Here is a 23,856-nt window from a genome sequence, read left to right as displayed (position 1 = left end):
TTGGAGAAGCTCTATTTGAGTTGAGATGACCTAGGGTATGATATTCATCTGAAAGGAGTATGTAGGGATCTTTAGTAAAACTTGCGAAGTTATGATAGTCTCCAGTAGGGCTTTTATTCCTTTGGGATAATCTTCTTCCCCTTCAGGAATCCCTATTATCCATATATTTGAATGCTTCATAGAGTCTTGTAGTTCTCTAAGTGCCTATTCTGCTTTCTCTCTCTTCTTTTCCACCTTTATAAACCTGGGTTAACTCAAAAACTTTATCCTCTAGCTCTGAGGTTCTTTCTTCTCCATGGTATAACCTATTTTTGATACTTTCTACTGCATCTTCACATTCCCTGATTGTCTCCTCCATTTCCTTAAGCTCCCCCATATCCTTTCTATATTCTACATATCTCTTGTCTGACTTTTGATTCTGTTTTTCCATTTTCTTGTCCATTCCTTTTATTATCTTTATCATCCACATTTTAAGTTCCCTTTCTGTCAAGTCTATTAATTCTTTATAGGTGGAGTCTTCTGCAGTAGTTGCCTTATGGTCCCTTGAGGGACTTCCTCTGTTTTGGTTTTCTGCTGTTTCCTCTTCATGTGTTCTTTCTTCTTATTCACCTCCTTGTCCTTTTTCCTTCTCACTGTCTTCTTTGCTTCACATTACCTTTTCTCAGAGCTTAGGTCTTGAAGTGGCCTCAGCTTGAGCAAAGCCAAACTCCTCCTCACTGCCAAATAAACAGAAGTCCTTACACTTGATGACATTATGTTTGCTATATGTTGCCAGGACACAAGGTGGCACTGTGGGGGATTTTGGAGACAGAGAGTACAGCTAGCAACCTCTATGATTCTTATACCAAACTTAGTCGCTTTCAGCGATTGCCTGATTGTTTTCTCAGCATTCAGTCCCTGCCAGGTTGGGATCTTAAAGCTAACAAGAATCCTTCAGGGGGAGGTGTCACTGTATCCCCTAACTGCAGTTCCTGTGGGGTGTGGGAGTCCCTCAGCCTGTCCCAAGAGTGGAGATCTGATCCTGGCAGGTGGAATTAAGACAGCTGTGTGTTAGGCTCCTGCTAAGACCTTCTTATGACCTTCCCACAAAGGCAGCCCTCTGGCCACTGAAACCTTCTCGGTATGGCTGCCTCAACAACCACCAAACCTATGGAAAATCCACTCCAACTGGTATTCAAATCTGGTTGCTGTATATTGTTCAAATCTGCCCTCTCTGTCAAGCTTTCAACTCCACAGACAACTTCCCCCAATAACTAAAAATTCCAGAAAAGCTTCCTCCCATCCTGGACCTCTATATGGGTCAGCTGAGCCCAGCTGGTTGCAATGACTTGCCTAATTTGTCAGATTTCTACTGCTCTGGATCATGCACTGTATCCAGCTCATCACCTCCTTGCTGTGCTCCCTGAGCTCTGACTCTGGGTAAGATCCCCACACCCAGGTATGGCTGGGTTCTCTCTTTATCCCCTAGGAAAGCTCAGCTGGATAATCCTTCTGGTCTTCCATCTTGCTTTGCCCCTTGGTTGTGTTCTTGATTTTCTTCTCCTCAGCAGTTTATGGAAAGAGCATTTTTCATCAATAATCATATAGGCTCCTCCTTGCGGGATGTCAGCATGTAGGACTTGGTGATTTTAAAATACAACAGAAGCTAGGCTGTTGACTTTTAACTGCACTGTTCCTAATGTTTGCAGTGATATTGAACTCTTGTTCTGCTATCGTAGACAAAAACTGTCTTTTCAATCTCGTGAGTTCCAAATGCTGGGAAAAGAGTCCCGAACACCAAAAAAAGTTAAAATTGTGATCCCTTGTATTTATTCTGACATTACCTGAATGAGATCACTTGTCATTCTGGCCATTTTTTTTTCACTTATTTCAATATCTTCAAGGTCTGTGAGTACCTCCCAAGTTCCATTCTCAAATTTCACAGGCATAGAAAAGACAAGCCCTTCAGGAATACCAAACTGGCCTGCAATGAGCAAACACACAGCAAAGCAAAAGAACTGAGAAAAATAAATCCTTCCAGTTAAGTTAGGCATTTTCCAAAGGACAGACATAACACATGATTTAAAAAAATAAAAATAAAGATGGAACTAAAATTTCTGGGAAATCCTCTCCAGAGAAGACAGAAAGGCACACTCCAGGAGTGTTGATTGAGAACCTATCTGCATTCTGACAATTCTCCTTTCTGTATCTCTCTCACATCCAGAGGCTAATACTGTCTTTCTGTACTTCTCATCTGTACTTCTTTTGTCTGCTTCCATAGCTTTCCCTCAACCCCTGTGAACCCATCTACCTAAGGCATTATTCCAGTCTGGCCTTCCACTCTCCCCCCTGCTCTGGCAGTCACATAGCCAGGGTGTGAAAGGCTGGGAAGGGAAAGTGAGGAGGGATAGGAATGTACAGGCAAACTCTCATCCATTGTCTGCTTATGAGGCTAGCTCTTCACAGATAAGACAAATACAGAATAACTAGAGGACCTGAAAAATCTCTCTGAGGAAAGTCTTTTATATCTTGGTTTCTTGACTGTCCTCAATTTTTTGCTCTAATGACATTTTTGGTGTCTAGAATAGCAGGAATAATTTTCTTTTTCTTTTTTTTTGAGACAGAGTCTCAAGCTGTCCCCTGGCATCACAGCTCACAGCAACCTCTAACTCCTGGGCTCAAGTGAGTCTCCTGCCTTAGCCTCCCAAGTAGCTGGGACCACAGGTGCCCTCCACAATGCCCAGCTATTTATTTTTTTTGGTTGCAGCCATCATTGTTCTTTGGCAGGCCTGGGTTGGATTTGAACCCACTACCTTAGGTGTATGTGGCTGGCACCTTAGCCACTTGAGCCATAGGCACCAAGCCAGGAATAATTTTCTTATGTGACTGAGATACCAAAAAAGGGGAGCAATTTCATTTGTATGGTGCTTAGTAATAAATATTGTCAATCTGTGTTTTTAGAGCACATCCAAATAGGAAACTGGAGCTTCCAGGAAATAACCAAATTTCCTGTCCTGTTCACTGGCCCCCCTACCCCAGCAGTGCACCATTTATTTTGCAATGAAATTCCTACTGAGTTTAACTGAACTTTGTAGGTTTCCCTAAAAAGGTAACATACTACTTTGAATTCATGCTGTGATGATGACTGTGCACCTTAACTTTAATTGAACAAGATACTATATAAAATTCTGCACCCATGAAGGTGCAGAAAGATGAGCCAGACAAAGAAAGCCCTGACCCTTAGGGTGCCCACACTGTCATGAAGGAGATATTCAACTAACCACACTATCAGGAAAAGGCAGATGATGATGTGCTCTCTGATAGAGGAACAAAATGCTCTGTGGGTATAGAGACAGAGATTAATTCTGACTTGGGTGGTGAAGAGATTTCTTTAACCTGTATGTTGTCACTGGAACTATGGGAAGGTGGTGGTTCTACAGGTGACATAAAGTATACAAGAGGTAGGTCCAATTGGGAAGGAAGACACTGAGTTCAGTTTGGTGTTCGTAGGATGGAAGGGACTTAAAGATATCCAGGTGGCAATGTTTCACAGGTTAGAGCTCAGCAAAGAGGCTGGGGCAAGGAGGTTTGGGAGTGAATAAGCTTCTTAAAAGAGATATAAATCACAAAGGAAAGGAATCCTTTAGGTAGAACTGACTAAGGGTAGAACATTATGTATTCTCTTTCATGTTTTATAAAAATGGTAGAAGCCTTCTGAATAGTTTTTAGTAGATTAAAATATCTACTAAAAATTTATATCCAGGGTGGTGCCTGTGGCCTATGAGTAGGATGCCTGTGGCCTAGTGAGTAGGTTCAAACCCAGCCCCGGCCAAACTGCAACAAAAAATAACCAGGTGCCTGTAGTTCCAGCTACTTGGGAGACTGAGGCGAGAGAATAACCTAAGCCCAAGAGCTGGAGGTTGCTGTGAGCAGTGACGCCACAGCACTCTACCAAAGGCAACAAAGTGAGACTCTGTGTTCATTATTTGTGGATGGACAGTAACCTCTCCACACCCCTAGGTCTGGCTGGTACTGCAAGATCTGGGTCCTGATGTGCCCCTTGTGTCCTGCCTTTGTGTTTTTGCCCCTGAGGCTCTCTGTGCTGGGTATTCTTCCCACAATTGTCTTCTAAGCAATATTCCTCAGACTTCAGGGTTTCCTGGATTGTCACTTTCTTTATAAAGCCTGTACTGATTCTTACTACTCTCTGCTGAGTATACTGAAGTATTATTTTTTTAGACAGAGTCTCATTCTGTTGCCCTGGAGTCATAGCTCACAGCAACCTCAAACTCTTGGGCTCAAGTGATCCTCTTGTCTCAGCCTCCCGAGTAGCTAGGACTATAGGCACTTGCTACAACACCTGGCTAGTTTTAGTAGAGACAGAGTCTCGCTCTTGCTCTGGCTGGTCTCAAACTCCTCAGTTCAGGTGATTCATCTGCCTCAGTCTCCCAGAGCACTAGGATTATAGGCATAAGCCACCTTGCCCACCCCTAGTGAGGAAAACTTAATATTATTTTGTTTATGTATCTGGCTCTCTTTTACTGTAGGTTTCCTGAAGGCAGAGGCGAGGTTTAATTCCTAAGTGTGTTTCCATGCTTTCAATGCATTCATGCAAAATACTGTTAAATTTCTAAATGAGTAACTGAATGAATGAATGAATGATTATGACATTACAAAAGTCTAGATAGCTCACAGACCATGTTAAGAGCCAGATGTGGAGGGACACAAACTTGGGGGCACATGGTGTACATGGAGGTTTTTAAATATTACAAGATATGAAAAATTCAGATTTACCTTCACTCAACACTCCAGCAGACACAATCTCCCCAGGGGGTGAGCCATAGTACCAGTATTTCAATGTAGTGGCTATACTGTGTGCAGCCAGAATGCCTCCAAATTGTTTTCCTGTGGCAGTCCAGTTGTTAAGAACTGCCACAGATTCTTTGTTTACCCACTCACTGCAAGGAGAGAAAGAAACAATTTTATAATGAAGAGAGGTGTAGAAATGAAAAAGGAGGTTTCTGGGTCAATGAAACTAAGTATAAGGAATCATATCCTCAAACAAAACAGGCCAATAACTTCTTGTGCCCTTTCTTCACATGTTTTCAATCTCTAAAAAAAGTCAATGTAAAAATAATGAAATGTAGCCAGAGGAATCCCAAAATATCAAATTAAAAACATGATAATATGTATGTATGTCTATGGAACACAGGAAAGTGATCAAAAGTGCAGGAGCAATTACTTCCACTACAAAGAACTTATACTATGTAGATGCAATCTTGGAACCAGTGGCATCCTTCATTTTAAATAAAATAGTTTCATTAAACATTGAATTATAGGTAGGGAATCCCTTATCCGAAACACTTGGGACCAGAAGTGTTTGAGACATTTTTGGATTTTGGAATATTTTCATATATGATGAGATATCTTGGGGATGGAACTCAGGCCTAAGCACAAAACTCACTTGTGTTTCATAGACAAGGTCGGATAATTAAGTTTGCAAACTCATCCTAGAAAAAGTGCTACATACCTCATTGCCACTACTACAGTCATCTTTGAAGTAGTCCCCTTGGGAATGTATGCACCGACGCAGTACCTACTCAGCCTTTTAAAGCAATCTGGGGACTCTTTTTCTGGAGTAGCCATCAGAGTTGTCATCATATGAGGTCTGCCAATTAAGTTTATGAACTCATCCTAGAAAAAGGGCTACATTCCTCATCACTGAATATCACTATGCTCACCTTTGAAGTACTCCCCTTGGTCATTTGGTGACCATAGTGATATTCAGCAAGGAGGTATGTAGCACTTTACATAGGATGAGTTTGCAGACTTAACTGTAAGACGTTATATACCCTATATACATGTCCTGAAGGTAATTTTATACAATATTTTTAAAGGATTTTGTGCATAAAACAACGTTTGTATGAACTGATCCATTAGAAAGCAAAAGTGTCAGGTATGGAATTTTCCATCCGTGGCATCATGTTGGCCCTAAAAATGGTTTGGCTTTGAGAGTAGTTTGGATTTTTGGATGAGGGATGCTTAACCTGTATTCACACTAAGAACCGGAGAAATAAACATGGTTTAATGTTCTGAAATCTAAACCCAGGAACTAGTTCACTGGATTAGAGCAGGTACACAGCTCCACACGGCATGTAGGGGGATCATGCTTCAGGGAGGTGAACCTGGGACACATCATTTCCAGGCATGGATAAAGTTCCCGTGTTCTGAGAAAGAAAAAGAAAAGTGAGGGCCACTGAAAAGGAAGTGCTGCAACTGGGAAAGTGCTGGGAAGTTTGGGAAAAGGCTTCAGAGAGGCTCCCGCTGGATTCTCCTCTGCCTCACTGTGATGCGAGTGTTTCCTGCAGCAGGCATAGCTCTGAGTGCTTTACCCGGATTAACCCATTCCATCTTCCCAGCAACCATAGAGTAAGCCCCTTACTCTGTTATCATTTCCACTTTGCAGATGAAAAAAACCTGAAGCATACAGAGGCTAACATCTTTAAAGTCACATAGCTGTAAGTGGTGAGGTGAGCGTCCCAACCCAGGGATTCTGCCCCCCTGGGACTGAGCACCCAGCACGGCCTGGGCATGCTCACCATCTTATTTCCTTTTCTGAGAAAATGTTTCAACTCATTTCAACTTGGATACATAGCTCTGTCTTTATGTTAAATAAGACTCTCTTTACATATACTTGCTTTAGCAATAACCTTTGGAATATTTGAACTACCAGATAATCATAAATATAGAAATTCATAATTTCAAAATCAAATAAATTGGGAGTGGGAACTAATTAGTTGATATTCTGTGGAATTTTTAGTTTCTTCAATAGAGAGCAAGAACAAATATGAGTGTGAACAATGTGAGTTATTTTTGTTCAAACAAAAGATGATTTAAAAGATTACAAGCATCATACATTTATTTAACATTGTTATTATACTTCACTTCAAATTATACTGTACCTGTCAAAAATCAAGTCTAAGACAGGGCGAGAATATTGACAAGGTCCCCAAATGGCACTCTCATATCTGTAAACCTTTGTTTTTCTCAGATCAATGTAGTTATTTCCACTGATATTACCCCAAACTATCACATCTTTAATGTCTGTAAAGAATAGAAATAAAAAATAATCTCACTTTGGAAAAAAAATGATAAGAAGAAGTTAACTGGTGACTCCATACTGAACCTCATAGTCAAAGCATTCTATAATAGACATACTCTCATTTGACAACATGAATGTTACTTTCTTTGCATTGTTATTATTATTATTGCTTAATGTTTCAATGCGGCAGTTGTCTGATTTCTTTTCTGAATGTATTTATCTTCGTTTGTTCTTTACGAGGTTTTTGTTATTGATAATAATAATAATCTTAATAACGTACATTAACATAAAAAATGACCTGAAGCCTATTTTTTGTCATGTGTTTGGTAGTTTTAGGCCTTTATAAAGTGAATGTATGTTTACATTTCTTAAAACTGCACAGGACATGTGGACCACCTCCCTGACCATCGGGGTTTGGTGATTGCTAACAATGCTCTATGAATGATATGGCTATATGATTAAATTCAAGGAAAATTCCCTTGAAAGAAATTGCCACTGAAAAATATATCACCGGTGTTTGTTGTAACTTTATTTATTTTGCTTGAGAGAGAGAACTTTTAATCTACTTTGATTTTGACATGGAACCCATGATTCTAGACTGGAATAGAAATTAGGGCCAATCACTTAACTCTCTAGGTTGAGTTTTATCTCCTGCAAAATGAAGATGTTGGAAGAAGAGGATCCTGAGTTAAGGATTAAGAATTGTACCCTACCTCGAGGCACTTTGGGGTATGAGGTTTAGCAAAAAACAAACACGTAGAAATCCTTACAACATTCTGGGGGTGGTGGGGAGTGAATAAGGAAACAAATACTATACAAAGTGATTCGTGCTAAGAGGAAAAATAGAGGACAGGGCTTAGAGAGAATTAGGGATTGGTGTTCATTATGATTCTAAAATTGTGGATTTTCTAGGACTCTGGTATGAAGAATGCAAATAAGTTATTTTACTTATTTACTTATTAACTTATTTATTTGTTTAAAAATTTAATTTCCTTGTAAGGCCATACCACTTTCTATTGGGAAGATTAAGTTCTTTCCTATCTCTATGTGATAAGATTGCTTTGTCTTTAAATAACAGAACATCCTATTGACTTAGCTTCATTACAAGGACTTTTCTCAGACAACAAATCTAGGTAGGCAGAGGCATGTGCTGGTTCAGCAGCTCAAGGATGTGACGCCTGTGGCCCTCCCCTCATGGTTCTAAGATGGCTGCAGCAGCTCCAAATATCATACTCTCACACGGTTGTGTTCAAAGTCAGGCAACAGGGAAAGGAATGGGGCAGAGGCTTCCTCTTTTTTGCCTTTTTTCTTCTCAAAAGGTGAAATATTCTTCCCAGGCCAGGGAACCCCAAGTGAACTGCATCACTCAGGCACTCCTGCCTACAAAAGAGACTGGGAAAATGAGTGAACGTTTGAACTCCTGTAAGTAGAAGACAGGCTAGCGGAGAAGGGAGTGGGGAAAAGATTTTGAGTAGTCGCTGCCTACCGTCATCCCCTGAGATTCTTTCCCTCATCAAAATGACTCATGAGGTAGGAATCAGAACAGCTAGTTCCCCCTCCACCACTCAACTCTTAGAAGGGCTAATGATGTGCTCTTGGCTTGCACGTTGTAGGAGGGAAGAGGATGGTAGTCAGGATTTGGAGCTACTGGGATGCCACATGGGGAAAAGAATTCCCCAGTTCCAGGAAAGCATAGGCTTTCCTTCAGGCTTCCTTCTCAGTCTATAGAAATCTTTATTCTTACTGGGTCTCATTTTTCTTAACTGCTTTAAAGCCCTTAATAGCTCTGAATACCCGAAATTATACTATTGAAAATTATATTGGACATTTGCTGTTTTTATTCCCGGTTAGCTTTAATCCCTCCTTCTTTTTTTCTTTAACATCATCCTGTTTTTTCTTTAAATAACTACTTTCCCAATTGCAGTCTCTATGTTTGGGGTGGGGCTGTCCTCACCAATGAGCATGAGACCCAGATTTCCACCCTCCAGGCTTGCACTTACTGATTCAGAGACAGGCCTGTGCTCCAAGCCTGGCTGATGAGTCTGTGCAAGCACATACATCTGGGGGTGCCAGGGGCAACTTTGCCACTTCTTAGAGCCTGCCTAAGAAGGAAATCAACACTGAGGAGAGCAGAGGGCCAGGCCAAGAGAGAGCAGGGGCGAGTCCTCCCATCCTCATTTGAGCCCTAGTATCCAGCTCTGCCTGACATAAGAACCACCTCCTGTACTTTTCAGTACAGAAAAGACTGCTCTGTTTGACATTAGTTGAGTTGACTGTCTATCACTTGGAACAGCAGTCCTGGCCGACCCAACACACATGGTCTGAGAAACAGGTTTATATGTGAATCACCCATAGGCGATAATCTTGAACCTTGCTTTTCTGAAAAGGTTTACTATCCTGTTGACATCTGGAATGATTCCCCAATGATTTTTGTGGTAGTTTTTCTCTTTCACACCATTTTTTCATCTCTGTTCTTATTGTTGCTGGGTTTCTCCTTGCTGCTCCATGACAGTTTTACTTAGACTACTGACCCTTTAATGTCTCTCTTTCCTTTCCCCAACTTTTCTCTTCACATGATTGTTGGCTTTGAGTTGAGTGCAGCCTAGACTTTTGGCACTTGCAGAACCCCAAGAGAGCAGCTTTCTGGTTAATGGCTCCTGGACCCCAGACCTACCCACACACAAACCTTGCTTTAAATTCTGTATCACTGTCTCTTTCTGCAGTGATACACTTGTCATCAGTGTATTATAGACCTTTCGTGACAAGTCAGTGTCTACCCATGTAAAGTTCATGACAGAGATGAAATAGTTAGAACATGTTTTTATTTCCTATCAAATAATTTCAGCATCAATCTGATTGAGTTCTGTACTGACCCTGAGGGTAAGACACTAAAGCTAAGTATGCAAGAATGAGAGAAGTTATGTTTTCTTTGGCTTCAAAGCCAAAATCAACAACAACAACAACAACATAACATCTCTGGCTATAACAGTTCACAGAAGTCTCTGATGTGGAGCATTCTAGGCTCACAGGCAAAGTCTAGACAGCAAAGTCTTCCCAGTTTTACTGGGAAACTATCTTGCACCTCCTCCCATTCTCAATGGGCACTGTTGCACCTGCTCCATCTAAGGGCACAGATAGCCACAAGTATGTAAAATGTGATCTTCCTTTTTAAACACAACACTCCATTTCTCTGATCCAGTCTCATCTTCATACAATTCTGATGTCTGCCAGTTCAAAGATTAATAGGGGCAGAAACTGATCAGATACCGTAATCTTATTGATAAGTTTAACATCCTTGCATCAGCTTATTGAATCTTCATATCAATGTTAGAAGACAGGTGCTGTTAATGTCTCCATTTTACAGATGTGGCAACTGAGGCACAGTAAAGCAAATGATTGCTGAAGGTCACACAGATTGACCAAGTAGGGCAGAGCCACTTGGACATAGTCCTGATCTTTTTTTTAAACAACCGACCAATCAATGGTAAGAGTCCATTAACTGATCAACTTAATGGACTCTTATCATGGAAACAAAAGGAATGTTAGGTGTTAAATTATTACTTGAATAATATAGATCTTGTTATGCTAAATATTTGTTTATTAATTTTTATCATGTTGGAAAAAGTCAGTCATAAAAGCTGGTTTAAAAAAATGTCAACAGTAGTGAAATCAAACTGGCAGTTCTTTGTATCTGCTCTGTACTTCTATGCCCCATACTCAGAATGACCCTAGAGGGTACAGAGTTCTTCCCAGCTGCTTGGAAATCAAAACCAAAACACAAACAGAAAGAGGAGCTGACTCACATGAAGGAGTTGTTCTCATTTTTCTGGCCAGCAAGGCTTTGGCCTGACCTTCCACCCCCAGCGCCACGGTGATAATATTGTGTGCGAGGTTTGGGGCGTATTTCACGAGCAAAGCCGTTTTCAGATTCACAAAGCTTTTTCCTCCCACGATAACTCTCACGGAGTCATGAGCGTTTTTCTCCAGCATGTAGCCGAATTGCTGGCACAGGGGAACCTTGCTCCGGAGACATTCCTCCAAAGAGTACACATCCCGGTCGGTGCAGTCGTCCAGCACGATGACCACGTGGGCCTCGTGGAAGGCCTCCTCCACCTTCGTGCAGAGGGAGATACTGCGCAGGACCGGCGACGCCAGGTCCTGGGCCTCCATCACCAGGCATCTGAGACTGTTTTCTGTCCGCGGATTGTCCAACAGAGTGATGCTGATTGCCGTGTCCATCCCGAACACTTCCCCGCTGGTCAATATGGGAAGTAGGTTGTAGCAGGCGGGAGCAGACGCACTGATGAAAATGGAAAGCTGGGTTATGAAAGGTTCAGTCCTTTGTATCTTGCAAGGCTTTATTCTTAATAGATATGGCCATATGTATTCTATAGATATATCTTAATAGATATGGCCATATCTAAATCGCCCATAACAGGGCGATTTAACACAGAGGCACTGACATGTTTAAGGCTAGAAATCAAAAGTATAACAAAAAATTCTCATTACTAACCCTTTACTCTGATGGTCTGAGACCCATCCTAAGGTAGGAAATGTACCTGTTTATAGGTTTTTTAAATGAAATAGAATTTCCAATATGCATAAAGCACAATTTCAAAGAACTATACCATAAATTAACTCGTTTACATCTCGTAAGTTTTAGGTAACTATACATCTCTTTCAAAAAAATTTTTAGATCCTTATCTACAAATTAGTGGCATTTTCTTTTTTGGGGGAGAAGGACTAATTTTTCCAAATTTTTCCAAAGAAAAATCCTTGGGAAGATGGCTGTGCTCCACATAGGGGCGGTACTGTGCACCTGGAACCCCAATTCAGCCAGTGTCTGGGGCCTTTCCAGCTGCCACTGTCAACTGTGAGCCGATGTAAGCAGAACTGACATGACCACCCCCTGCAGGAAGTTCAGAAATGCATCCGGGCATAACATGTGGGGTACAAGGGGGATTTCTTACCCCCTTCTTACTAATTTTCTTACCATTTTAACCCTTTGAAAAATATCTAAAGATGTATTATTTATTCAATCGGAGGGATACAGTGAAGGATGTTTATTCTCTCTCTCTTAATTCATAAGAAGTAGTTTTTAAATGGGTGTCTACATCAGGACACATATATGTGTAGTGAGGACAGTGCGAGAGATAGACTGAGGGGTGGAGAAAGGAGAGGAGGACAGAGAGAGAGCGGGAGAGAGCACGGAAGCGAGAGAGAGAGAGAGAGAGAGAGAGAGAGAGAGAGAGAGAATGACAACAAAGACTTCATGGGCCCAGACTGGGAGCAGAGAGGAGTGAAGAGCAGCAAACAAAAGAAGGAGGAAGTAAAAAGGAGCAAGGTGAGGGAAATGGGGGCTACAGGAAGGGGATGGATGCGCAGCACAGAAGCCCTAACAAGTGGGAAAGAGCAAGAGGTTATGCAAAGCAGCCATGCTATAAAGTTGCTTTTAGATTAAGCGTGGCTTTTTTTGGCCGGGGCTGGGTTTGAACCCGCCACCTCCAGCATATGGGGCTGGTGCCCTACCCTTTTGAGCCACATGTGTGTTTTTAAAACCTAAAGCTCCTTCACTATTTATATTGAAAGAGATACACACACACACCCCTATACATCTAAGTATATATACACACAAATCTCCAACCTGCCATTCAGGTACTCTCCCATCAAGGAATTAATGCTGTCTCACTGTCCTGGCTAAACATACAAAGCCAATCTCATGAATCCTGGGGTTTGACTATCCCACCTGGTGATCCAGACGTTCAGGGGGCTGATGAGACCTTTCAGGGTATTTTCCTCCTGCTCTTTTTCTATATGTGCCCCCAGGTTCTCCTGAGCAATTACCATCATCATCTCAGTCGTCATGCTAGAGGTGATACCGTAGTAAAGCTAAATATTACAAGAGAGGAAGTCAACATCAGAGAATAGCCAACTAGCTGACAGTAGCGGTCATGGAAAGTTTTTGTTTAAAGTCAAAAATAGAATAAAAAGAGATGAGAGACTATCTCAGAAACCAAGACATTTGAAAAATAAAATAATGTAAGAAAACAATCGTTGTTTGAACAGATAAATCACATTAGTCTCTATACCTGGGCATGCTCTAGGAACTCATTATATCCTCCCAGAAGCAAACCCTTTCCTCCACGATCCAACAGCTCTCTCCAGATGATGGGAGAATTCTTGTGACTCCACTTATTCTTTGTACACACATTTTTCAGCCACTCCTGTTGAAAGATAACCCAGATTAAGTCATATATTAAATCTGCCTGAGGATTAAATTTAATACTTTAGAAGCCAAATGCCAAAGTGGTAGGTTGTTTTCAATGCTACCATGTATACATGGTACAGTTTAGTCACCCTTATGTGGTAAACATAAATATAAAAAGTTGTGATGGGTTAGTAACCCATGAATCAAATTAGAAAGAAGATTCTTCAAATTCATTGATGAAGTCAAGGTATTGAAAGTTGTTCTTCTTGCTGAGGACAACTGGAATGCCAGTATTCAGCTTAAAGAGAGGCCAGGTGCTCTGGTTCAACTGACTTAAAACAAAATTTCAACTGATTTTGCCCTATTTGTGTTATATATAAGATATTACAGCCTTAGGGTCATAAAAATTTGACACTGCTTTTCAAATCTGTGGGTGTAGACTGAATTAATGAAATAAAAGTTATCTGGGGATTTCTGAGAATATTTATAGAAAAAAAGTTCAAATTATCATTATCTGGTTTGTGTAGACCAGGGCTTCCAATGACAAGATTTGAGCAGAAAGTACATGCTATCATGCCATTGGAGGCGTGTATAGTGAGGCTACCTCACAAATAAAATATTAGAAACTAATGTCCCTTGCTGATCTTGAAGATTTCCCTGTCTTTATCCCCCCTAAACACAAACAGTGCTGCAGTGAGGGTTCCACTATGCTCCTCTCGTCACAGCACAACCTGGCCACTGAAGTGCTGGGCCTATGAGGAACTTCCCCAAAGGACTCTTAACACTGTGCAGACACGTTGGTGTCCTGGCAAGAGCTGAGGGGACATAGATAGGATCGGCCCCCAGAGTGTTGAATCAAGAGTGGAACGTAAAGTTAGACAAGGGAAGGCTTACCAGTATGAACCACTCACTCTTCTGCAATTCAAGATAGTGTACCCTGGCAGACGCCTCAGAAGCAAGTGACAACATGTTGCTAGACTGGCTCTTAGAAACTTGGAAAAAGTGATTAAATAAAATTAAATGAAAATAAAATGAAATACAGAACTGCCATGGCAGACAATATAAGAAGGGATCAAAGGCTCATGGATATAGTACAGGGGAGGCTGGAGAGCCTACTCGTCAGCCAGGTTCTGTAGAAGGGCCTAGAGCAGCAGTTCTCAACCTGTGGGTCATGACTCACAGCAACTGTATTAAAGGAAGGTTGAGAACTACTGGCCTACAGGATACTACATTCACCAAAGTGACAAGGAATGAATGGGTGACAAGGGTCCCAGTGTGGCCATCCATTCTAGGCCAAGGCTATTAAAGGACATGCTGTTATATACCTGGAATCCCTGACAACTGGGATGAGAAAATCCTGAAATAATAGAGGCCAGGGGACAGTGACCATCAGAGAACATCTAAACCCCAGCAGAGATCACTTAGTTGAAGGCTGGACTGGCAGAGTGAGGGGAATGTGTAGTAGCAGAGAAGAGAGGTGATGAGTGTCAGTGTGCAGCGGAGACTGTAGTTTTTTTGACTATCCTTCCTCCTGTAAAGTTTCCCCAGGAAAAGAGGCCAACCAGACTCCTGGAGGAGTGGTTACCAGATGGTGTGAACCTAATACAGGGCACATGTGGATCCAAAAGGCACAGAGGGTGAACTGTCGCAAATGCTGTCGTGTACAGCCCAGATTCCCCCCTTCACAGCGAAGCACCCTCAGCCACCAGGTGTAAGGCTGCTGATGACTCAGGGTTGACTCGATTCTCTCTCCAGGAATTGGCCTCAGCCAAAGAGAATTGCTTTGCTTAAGGTTAAGTCTGTTCCCCAGGGTCAGCCTGCAACCCATGACTGGTTGAGGTGAGAGTACAGAAGCTCAGCTACCTTGCCTCGATTTGGGATATCCCTGAAAAGCCACCCAACTGGAGAGTTCCCTGCATGAGGGGCTAAGCCCTCTGCTGCAGCCCCTGTGCCTGACCCTGCTGTCCTCATTCTTTCTTGGGATTTCTCCTCAAGAGTGCATCCCAGTAAAGCCTCTTTACCAAAGTCTCCATCTCGAAGCCTGTTTCCGGACATATGCAGTCCCAAAGAAGGGTATTTTTAATAAACAGGTCCCTCAGTTCATTGTAAAGCAATATGAAGGAAATGAAAAGTCGGCAAGTGCAGTACAAGCCACCTAGATTGTTGAAGGGGACAGTCAAATCTATTCTACTTATTGGCTAGGGTCTCATTAGTTCTACTAGGCACTAGAAAAAAATATAAACAAGGGTTTGAGACTGATAAGTCCAGACTCATTTTAATCAACTTCAAATATCAGAAGTACATGAACATTCATTACTAGATGGTGATTTACTATTTAGCTGATATACTAGCTAAAATTGAATCAAATTAAAACACGTTTTTATTCATATGTGAGTTTAATAAACTATAAAGGCTTCTTACCTCCCAAACCTCAGGATGTTGTGTAATTTTATGTATCTTAAAATCAGGAAGATTCTTTTGTAAATAGTCAGCCAGAAGTTCTGCTTTAGCATAATATGGACAATCTGCTTTACCTGAAAGAGTTCAAATAAGCAACGTTTTCGTCCATTATACAGAAATTATGTAGTTTAGGTATTTTCCATGTAATTATGGAATTAATCATAGTTATGATATGGTTTTATAATATGAAGTTTAGGGTAAACTGTCATGATATAAACTTATTTTTATTATATTGATAAAAGTGAAATAGATTTCATAGATCAGAATGTCAAAAAATGTGGAAAGGGAAAACAAATGCTACTGAATATACTCTTTTCCAGTGCCATGTTAGACCTCATTTCGGGAGGCTGCTGACTACTATTAATGAACTACTCACTAGTAGCCAGTAGATGGCAAAGTGTGAAGCAAGGAATGGTGGTAACATCACTTATGGATTTGATATGTGTGGAAGGGAGTTGTGGGGAGGGAGAGAGAAGGGTCTGGGATAATGTCTCTGGGTTGGGTAGATAATTCTCACCTCATTGGAGAGAAATCGTGGATGAGAAGTTCAATTTTAGACAAGTGCAGTTGTAGGTGACAGTAATATATCTAAGTGGACATGACCAGCAGGCAGCCGGATATAAGATTCGGAGGGGAAGGTACCATGGAAGGGTTTCAGATACCTGTTTTGCAGCCATCAACACCCAGGAAGTTAAAGCCAACATAGTGGATAGGACTGGGTGTCTGATAGACTAGGAGACAAATGGGCCAAGGGCAGAGTGTCTCTGTGGCATTCTCCCTAAGTAACTCTCAGTCACCAGCTTCTTAACCTCATGGGCAACTCTAAGCCAAAACTCCCTTTTGGCCTCTCCCATGTATAAGCTTCCCTTCCTAGTTTAAATCCATAGTTCATCACTTCAAACCATTCTATGACTCTCATCTTGAATTACCTTGCCCCACTATTATTATGGAAATCAGAGTGGTAAAAGCCCTTCACCCCGGATGAACCCATTACCTTCTTTTTTAGTGTCTAGGTCCTATCTGCTAGGACCCCCCTGGAGAAACATGGTAGAGCCAAACAGAGGGGTGTCATTATAAATTTATGGTCACCGGCCTTAATTGTCCCTCAACTCTGTGTGGAGATCCTGTTTCCTTTATCAGCACTCTTTTATGTTCTCCACAATGACTATTCCAAACTTTGGCCTCTTCCTCTGAGTCTTCCCCCTCCCCAACATTTCCTTGTACTATCAGAAGACAATAGACAACCTTGCTTTCTATCTTATAAAAACTAAACCAAACCAAGCAGAAAGACATCGGTTGGGAAAATCCTCAACCTCCTGTTCTCATGCTACATGCCCATCTGCATTTGGAGTCATCCTTTTCCTTCTTTCTCCTCTTTGTTGGAAGAGAAATCCTATCTTTTCTCTAGGTCTAAGCCCACCGCTTATGCTCTGAATTCCACCCTCTTTTGCCTTCTCAATAACCTTGCTCAAGGAATCAGCCCCTCTTTCTGAAATCTTGTCTTGTTTCTAATGACACCTTTCCACCATCATGTTTAAATATGCTCATGTTTCTCCTGTCCTTAAAGACAAAAGCCCATGACTCCTCTAGCTGTTGCCTTTCATGTGCCCTTTTCGGTCAAAACTTCTTCAGAGAGTTCACTGCACTTGACACCCTTAGTTCTTCATTTCCATTTATTTTCTACCTACTGCAATTTAGCTTATCCCATAATTCTTTAGGTCTCTAAAGACCTCCATGACACTAAATCCAATGAATCCTTTTTGATCCTTTTCTTGTTGACCCTTGGCAGCATTTGCCACTGCTGCCCTTCTACCCTTTTGAAAAACCCATCGTGATGCAGCATTCTGTAGGTTTTCCTACTCTCTGGCCACTCCTTTCTAGACTTTGTAGGTTTCTATTCTTTATCAACCCATTAAAAGGAAGACTGAGAGGCATCTTCTCTTCATACTCTGTGTATTCCTCCTGGCCAATCTCTTACACTTTCTTAGTTTCAGGTTACAATCTGTATTTCCAGCTCAGATACATCTGGGATCTAACCCTTACATCTCCTTTTAAATGACTCGTAATGATTCAGTAGGTCTGTGATGGACTTTGTCACCACTATTGCACCAAATATGTTCCTTCTTCTACGGTTTTTATGTCAATCTTCCCAGTTACCTTAGAGTATTAAGAGTATCCAGAATGTCAATCCCCCACACACTTCTGCTTATTCTCCCTATTCCCAATGACTCCTAAATTATCCAGTTATCCAAATCACTTTGTGGGAATAATTTTTAATTCTTTCTTATCCCTTATTTGTTCTCCTCTATGTAATTAGACATCCACTTGTACAGATTATGCCTTTCTAGTATCTCTCCAATCCACTCATTTCTCTCCATCGCCATTGTCTACCATGCTAGGCCCAACCATCAATTTCTTCCTGAAGTATAGCACCAGCCTCCTAACTGGTCACTTGGCACTCAGTCTTTTTCTCCCACACTATAGACGTAACACACAGATGAAATGCAAGCTTTACTATGTTTGCCCCTTCCAAAAATCTTTCATTATTTTGGATTAAGTCTAAACTCTTGAATGTGGCTCATGATAATCAACATTATCTAACTCTGGCCTCATCTTATGACATTCTTTTCCTTGTACTCTACTCTAGTCCTACTGAACTTATTTCTATTTTCTGCTTATTTTATATTCTCAATTATTACTAAACTAATTCTCCTCGCTCTAACCTCCCCCCTTTTCTACTTACTCTCTCTGTTAAGTAACACTTTCTCCTCTTTCAGGCATCTGCTTAAAATCTCTGCCTCTGGGAGGCCCTTACCTGACTAAGTCAGGTCCCCTGCCACTATTTCCATAGACTCCTGCCCTGCCACTGTCATACATGCACTATTCTCTGTACATTTGTTTTCCAGTCTTTCCAGCATAAAGTTATTCCGTGTTCAAAGATACTTTTCTGAATGACTAAAGAAGCAAAGAAAATAGATTCCAGTCTGATGGTGGGTGCCAGTTGTGTTCAATTGCATCAAAGAGGTTAAATACCACAAGAACATAAGTGCTTTTGTAAAGTCACTGGTGACTTTGGTGAGGGCAGGTCCTGTTAGGAGGTAGAAGTAGAAGTCAAATTGGGGGAAACAAAGCACTGGAGATAGAAGAACAGTCCACTCTTTTAAGTAACTTGCTGAGAAGGGGAGGAGGCAGGAGCCATAGACTTGCAGCAAAAGCCTCCTCAGAGGTTTCCTTGCCACCCTCAATCAGCATTTCCAATCCTTCCCCTCTGTAGTTGCCAAGAGGGGCTTCCTAAAATGTAAACCCATTAAGACTATTCTCCTGCTTAAGTTCTGTCAACATTCTTCGCTGCTTTCAACATACATTTCTGACACTTTTGTTTGGGGGTATGTGAGGTGCAAAGATCTGGGTCCTGCTCCTGTTCTGGGCCCAGGTCTTCTCATTCCCCCTATAACCAGATTCTCAATAAGGCTAGGGGCTTCCAGCCTGTGTGGCTTTGATTGGAACGGCCTTCCCAGCTCAGATCTTCACAACTCAGCTCCTATAACATCTCCCCTATCCTCAGCCCTCAGTGAGTTTCTTGTTTCCTCCTCTCTCCCATCTCCAACACCCAGATTAGAAGTGTATTCTCCCAGTGGCCTGCGCACGTCTCCCTTATTGTATTAATCACAGCCCGAGAACAGTATTTGTTTCTATGCTTCTGTAGCCCATGAGACTGAAAGCTCCTCGAAGGCAGAGATATCTCCCCAGTTGTATCCTCAGGGTCTGGCTGTGCTTGGGCATATGGTCACCGTCCAATAAGTATCTTTGAATAAATGCATAAGAAAGCACGGAATAGTTTGTATAGAGGAGTTTCTCGAAAAGAAGCCAATTAAGAGCGTTATTGCCAAGAGGACAAGGCTTGTTGTTGCCACTTTGAGCGATCTGCTGGCAGACGCCGGGATCACTCACCTGCGATCACGAATTTAGCCATGGCCAAACGAGACCTAGAGACTAGAACCGCGGTATCCAGGCAACCACGCCGCCGCGGGTAGAGCGCAGGCGCACTCCGAAGTTGGCGCCCAGCCGGGGTTAGGTGTTTACAAAGTTAGGGCTTTAATTCATTACGTGATCATGCATTGCTTTTATAAACTCTGTGATTTACCTCATTCCTATTCCTATATCCTGGAAAATTAGGCTTTCTCCTTGGTAGGCTTTCTTCTTTTTGACTAAATCCTTCGGCAACCACCACAAACAAACCATTTTTGGCCTATGAAGGAATCCGTAAAATCTCGCGATATGCGGAACTCTCGGGGACACTGTCATGGCGGCGCCTACGTGAGCCTCACTGTTCTGCTCTAAGGTGAGTGAAGGACCAGCTTAAGCAGAAAAATTGGAAGTATCACACTTAGAGTTTTCACCCAGGGGAAGGTCTTGGGTAGGAGTTGAGGGGAATTAAGTTTAGGAGGTGGTTTAATGCTAGGCTGCTCAGGTACGAAAGGACAGGCACCTGGTGAGGCTAGTTTTATCTTTCCCTTAAACGCAGGCCACGTGCATACATCACCTTTTTTTTCTCCTTCTTAGCAGTTCTACCTGTCCGGTTCCCTATTCTTAACAGTCTAGGTTGGGCCGCTGCAAAATCCTCATGTTGAAAATCATCTCTCACTGTTAATTCCTTTATTTTCATATTTGAAGACATCTGCCTAGCGATACTAGCAAAAGCCCTTACTACAGAGGTAGCTTTATGGAATGCTTTCCAACCAGAAATTCACTTAAAAAAAAAAATCTCATTTATACAATGATTACTTACAAAGTAACCTGGCTTCTTTAAAACTACACGTCGTAGTACAATTGGAGGAAGCCTGTATTTGTGAAATAGTTTTATCATTTTAAAATCTTTAATGACTCCATAGGTTCCCATCGTGTCCTTTGTTAAATACATTTCATTTCTTTAAGTAAAAGTTTTGCTTATTTTTTTCCCCCTTTCATTATCCCTTTCTCTACAGGAAAACGACAGGGTCTGTTCTTTTTCAGTAGTGGAAGTGATGTTTGTTTCATATTGACAACTTTAAAGCCATTTGGAAGCATTTCAGTGAATAGCAAAATGAATAACAAAGCAGGTTTCTTTTTGTGGAACCTCAGACAATTCAGTACTTTAGTTTCAACAAGCAGAACTGTGAAGCTAAATCCTTTGGGATTTTGCAGACCAGCTTTTGTTTATTCAAACTGGAACCTAAGAAACCGCCTCTTAAATGACTTTGATAACAAAATTCAACCATCTAGATCATCTGTTAGATATCTCTTCCAAGATGCATTCATTTTTAATTTGGGAGCTGATGGCTTTCAAACAAAGGGCAGAAGCATGGTAACAGTTTTTACAGTTGACAGACAACTTTGTCCTAGAAGACTGTCCTTTGACTCAAGTCGTTCTCTTGTCTCCATTGGTGCACACAGTAAAGGATTCAACAAAGTAAACTTTCATCATGAAGTCTCCAATGAAGATGTTCTCACCAGTGAAACAAAACCAACCCCTGTCAGCGACAGAAAACTGTCTCAAGAGTATAATTCCCTGAGTGATGTGTTGGATGCATTTTCAAAAGCGCCTACATTTCCAAGTAGTAACTATTTCACAGCAATGTGGACAATGGCCAAAAGGCTGTCTGCTGACCAGAAGCGTTGTGAAAAACAACTGATGTTTAGCCACCCTGCGTTTAACCAGCTCTGTGAACATATAATGAGGGAAGCCAAGATTATGCACTATGACCACTTGTTGTTTAGTCTTCATGCTATAGTGAAGCTTGGGATCCCTCAGAACACTCTTCTTGTACAGACTTTGCTGAGGGTGATCCAGGTAAAATCAAAAAGAGATTTACATGTTTTTACTTGATTTAGAATATCTTGAAAGAATGAAGGGAAATAGATATGTAGCCTTCTTATAAGAATAGACTAATGTAATGGCACATATGTTGTATGATTTAGAGACCTTCACTAGGTAGGTTTTTTTCTTCCTTTTGCTATGAGAATTTATGAAAGCTTGCCCTATTTACCTTCTTGAGGGTTTAAGCTAAAATGAGGAGATGTATTATACATCTAGCATGATGTATAATACAAAGAAAGGTTGGATAGTTGAAGGAAACTGAGAAGGGAAGGGAACTTAGTCCATGGTAGAGTTGGAATTCAAGCCCAGTGAGAAATGATGCTTGAGCTTTGTAAGAGGATTGATAGTCAAAGGGTTAGTATTTTAAGCAGAGAGGATTGCATGCCCTGAAGTTCCAGAGGAAAAGTTTGCAAGTGTAGGGAGCTGAAAGTAGTTTGCTGTGGCTGAACTACATAATGATGGGGTTTTGTGTTCGAAGGGGTGGAGAGGAAATTGTGCACATGCTGGTTAAGGTGGAGGGTTGAGGGAGAAGGGGCTTAGTGACAGGACATGAGGCTAGAAAAATAGGAGCCAAATCATAAAGAGCCTTTCATGTCTGGCTAAGGAGTTTGTATTTATCCTGTAGGGCCTATAGTATAGGCCAGGGGGGCAAATCTATGGCTGTGGAGCCACATGTGGCCTTCTGTATTCTTGAGTGTGGCCTTTTGACTGAATTCAAATTTTATAGAACGAATCCTTTTAAAAATGAAGGGATTTGTTCTTCAAAATTTAGATTTGGTCCGGGGTCCATACTTGGGGATCTGAAGGGCTATGTGTGACCTTAAGGCTGCAGGCAGTGGGAATCCATTGAAGAATTTTGAACAAGTGGGTTGACATGTTCAAATTTGTATTTTAGATCATTGAATGAGTGGAAAATGCATCGGAAGAAGGATGAAATTGGATGGAGGGAGCCATTTTTAGTTTATTTAATTTAAAACAAGATATTGGTGTCCTGCATAATGTCATTGGAATGATGGTAGATGTGATAAAGGCAAGATTAGCTTGTTAATTAGTCACATTTTAAGAGTGGACACCTCAGACTTCTATACTCAATGATCATAATTAAATAATTTTTTAAAAGAAATTTCTTGGGAATAATCTCACATATATCCTATCTTGCTATAGAATTCTAGAATAAGGTTCATAATTATGTAAGAGTTTTCAACTTTAATTTTTTACATTACTGAGATTTCCATATGTTCTCAATGGAGAGTTTTTATTTTGTGTACATATGCAAAGTTTAAACCACAGAATGGTCATGTTTATTAGGTAGACTGTCATTTAATTCCCTATATAGTCATTTAAAAGTGATTGTAAGTCACCTTACCTAGTCAGAGATGCTCTTTTCTAGATTTTGGATGCATATTCATATCAGCATAGCATGTGCATTGGTGAGGTATGAGCAGTGGGATTTTGGAGTCAGAATATCTGTGTGTCTGAGTTGTCTCACTGACCTGTCAGAATGTTATAAAGACATGTTAGAGGCGAAAGGATGGTTTACCATCAGTGAATTTGCCCTTTAAACACACAGTCAAGTGGCCTTTCCTTTCACAGCAGGAAATGCTCCTATGGGGATGAAACTTCATAATCTTTCCACCCTTATCCATTTATTATCAGTATCTGATTTTCATCTGAGACTGATTGGTTAGTCATGTAAGTTGAGCAAAAGACCATACCTCTTTCAGTCTAAGTTTCCTCCGCTGTAATTATGAAAACTCTCATGAGATGTGTAGATTGTGATTAAATTATAAAATACTAGATAAGCTGTGTTGTTGCTATGTACTTTTAAAATTATGCCCACTGTTGTTTCTGGAATCTAAATTAGTGGCTTAACTAAAGAGACCTGAAGGAAGGATCTGTAGAGCCTGAACTCCCCTTGAGACCCAAATAGTGGTGATAGAATGTGGCAGGAAGTGTTACTCAGAAGATTCATAACTGAAGTTTTCAGCTTGATACCCAGGAAAGGATATAGGGAAACTGTAAGGGCAGAGCCATCTAAGGATCCTTAGGAATGAACAAATTGCCCATTATATCAGTAGCTTTTATATTACTGCACTCAAACTCTTTTGTTTTCATCATGACCTTGGTTTCTAAGAAGAGGTTAAAAATAGGGCAGTGCCTGTGGCTCAAAGGAGTAGGGCACCAGCCCCATATACCTGAGGTGGTGGGTTCAAACCTGGCCCCGGCCAACAACTGCAAAAAAAAAAAAAA

At 41.2% G+C, this 23,856-nt stretch overlaps 2 protein-coding genes across 2 annotated transcripts in view; one reads left to right on the top strand and one right to left on the bottom strand.

Annotated features, from left to right (window-relative positions):
• Nucleotides 1-19,722, bottom strand: part of MDH1B (malate dehydrogenase 1B) — a 30,795-nt gene extending 11,073 nt beyond the window's left edge. The window contains exons 1-8 of the mRNA XM_023510421.1: nucleotides 19,701-19,722; nucleotides 15,711-15,823; nucleotides 13,171-13,347; nucleotides 12,828-12,970; nucleotides 10,885-11,381; nucleotides 6,942-7,083; nucleotides 4,774-4,937; nucleotides 1,824-1,963 (exon numbers count right to left, since the gene is read on the bottom strand). Coding sequence (XP_023366189.1) covers nucleotides 1,824-1,963; nucleotides 4,774-4,937; nucleotides 6,942-7,083; nucleotides 10,885-11,381; nucleotides 12,828-12,970; nucleotides 13,171-13,347; nucleotides 15,711-15,823; nucleotides 19,701-19,722 — 1,398 coding nt within the window. The remainder of the gene's footprint in view (nucleotides 1-1,823; nucleotides 1,964-4,773; nucleotides 4,938-6,941; nucleotides 7,084-10,884; nucleotides 11,382-12,827; nucleotides 12,971-13,170; nucleotides 13,348-15,710; nucleotides 15,824-19,700) is intronic.
• Nucleotides 19,723-20,049: 327 nt separating this feature from the next.
• Nucleotides 20,050-23,856, top strand: part of FASTKD2 (FAST kinase domains 2) — a 27,919-nt gene continuing 24,112 nt past the window's right edge. Inside the window, exons 1-2 of the mRNA XM_012802147.2 lie at nucleotides 20,050-20,091; nucleotides 20,735-21,579. Coding sequence (XP_012657601.1) covers nucleotides 20,833-21,579 — 747 coding nt within the window. The 5' untranslated portion in view covers nucleotides 20,050-20,091; nucleotides 20,735-20,832. The remainder of the gene's footprint in view (nucleotides 20,092-20,734; nucleotides 21,580-23,856) is intronic.

Source organism: Otolemur garnettii, unplaced genomic scaffold (assembly GCF_000181295.1).
Source record: "Otolemur garnettii isolate 467f Iridium unplaced genomic scaffold, OtoGar3 scaffold00013, whole genome shotgun sequence".
In the NCBI taxonomy this organism is placed as follows: Eukaryota; Metazoa; Chordata; class Mammalia; order Primates; family Galagidae; genus Otolemur; species Otolemur garnettii.
This window is presented reverse-complemented; position numbering and strand designations above follow the sequence as displayed.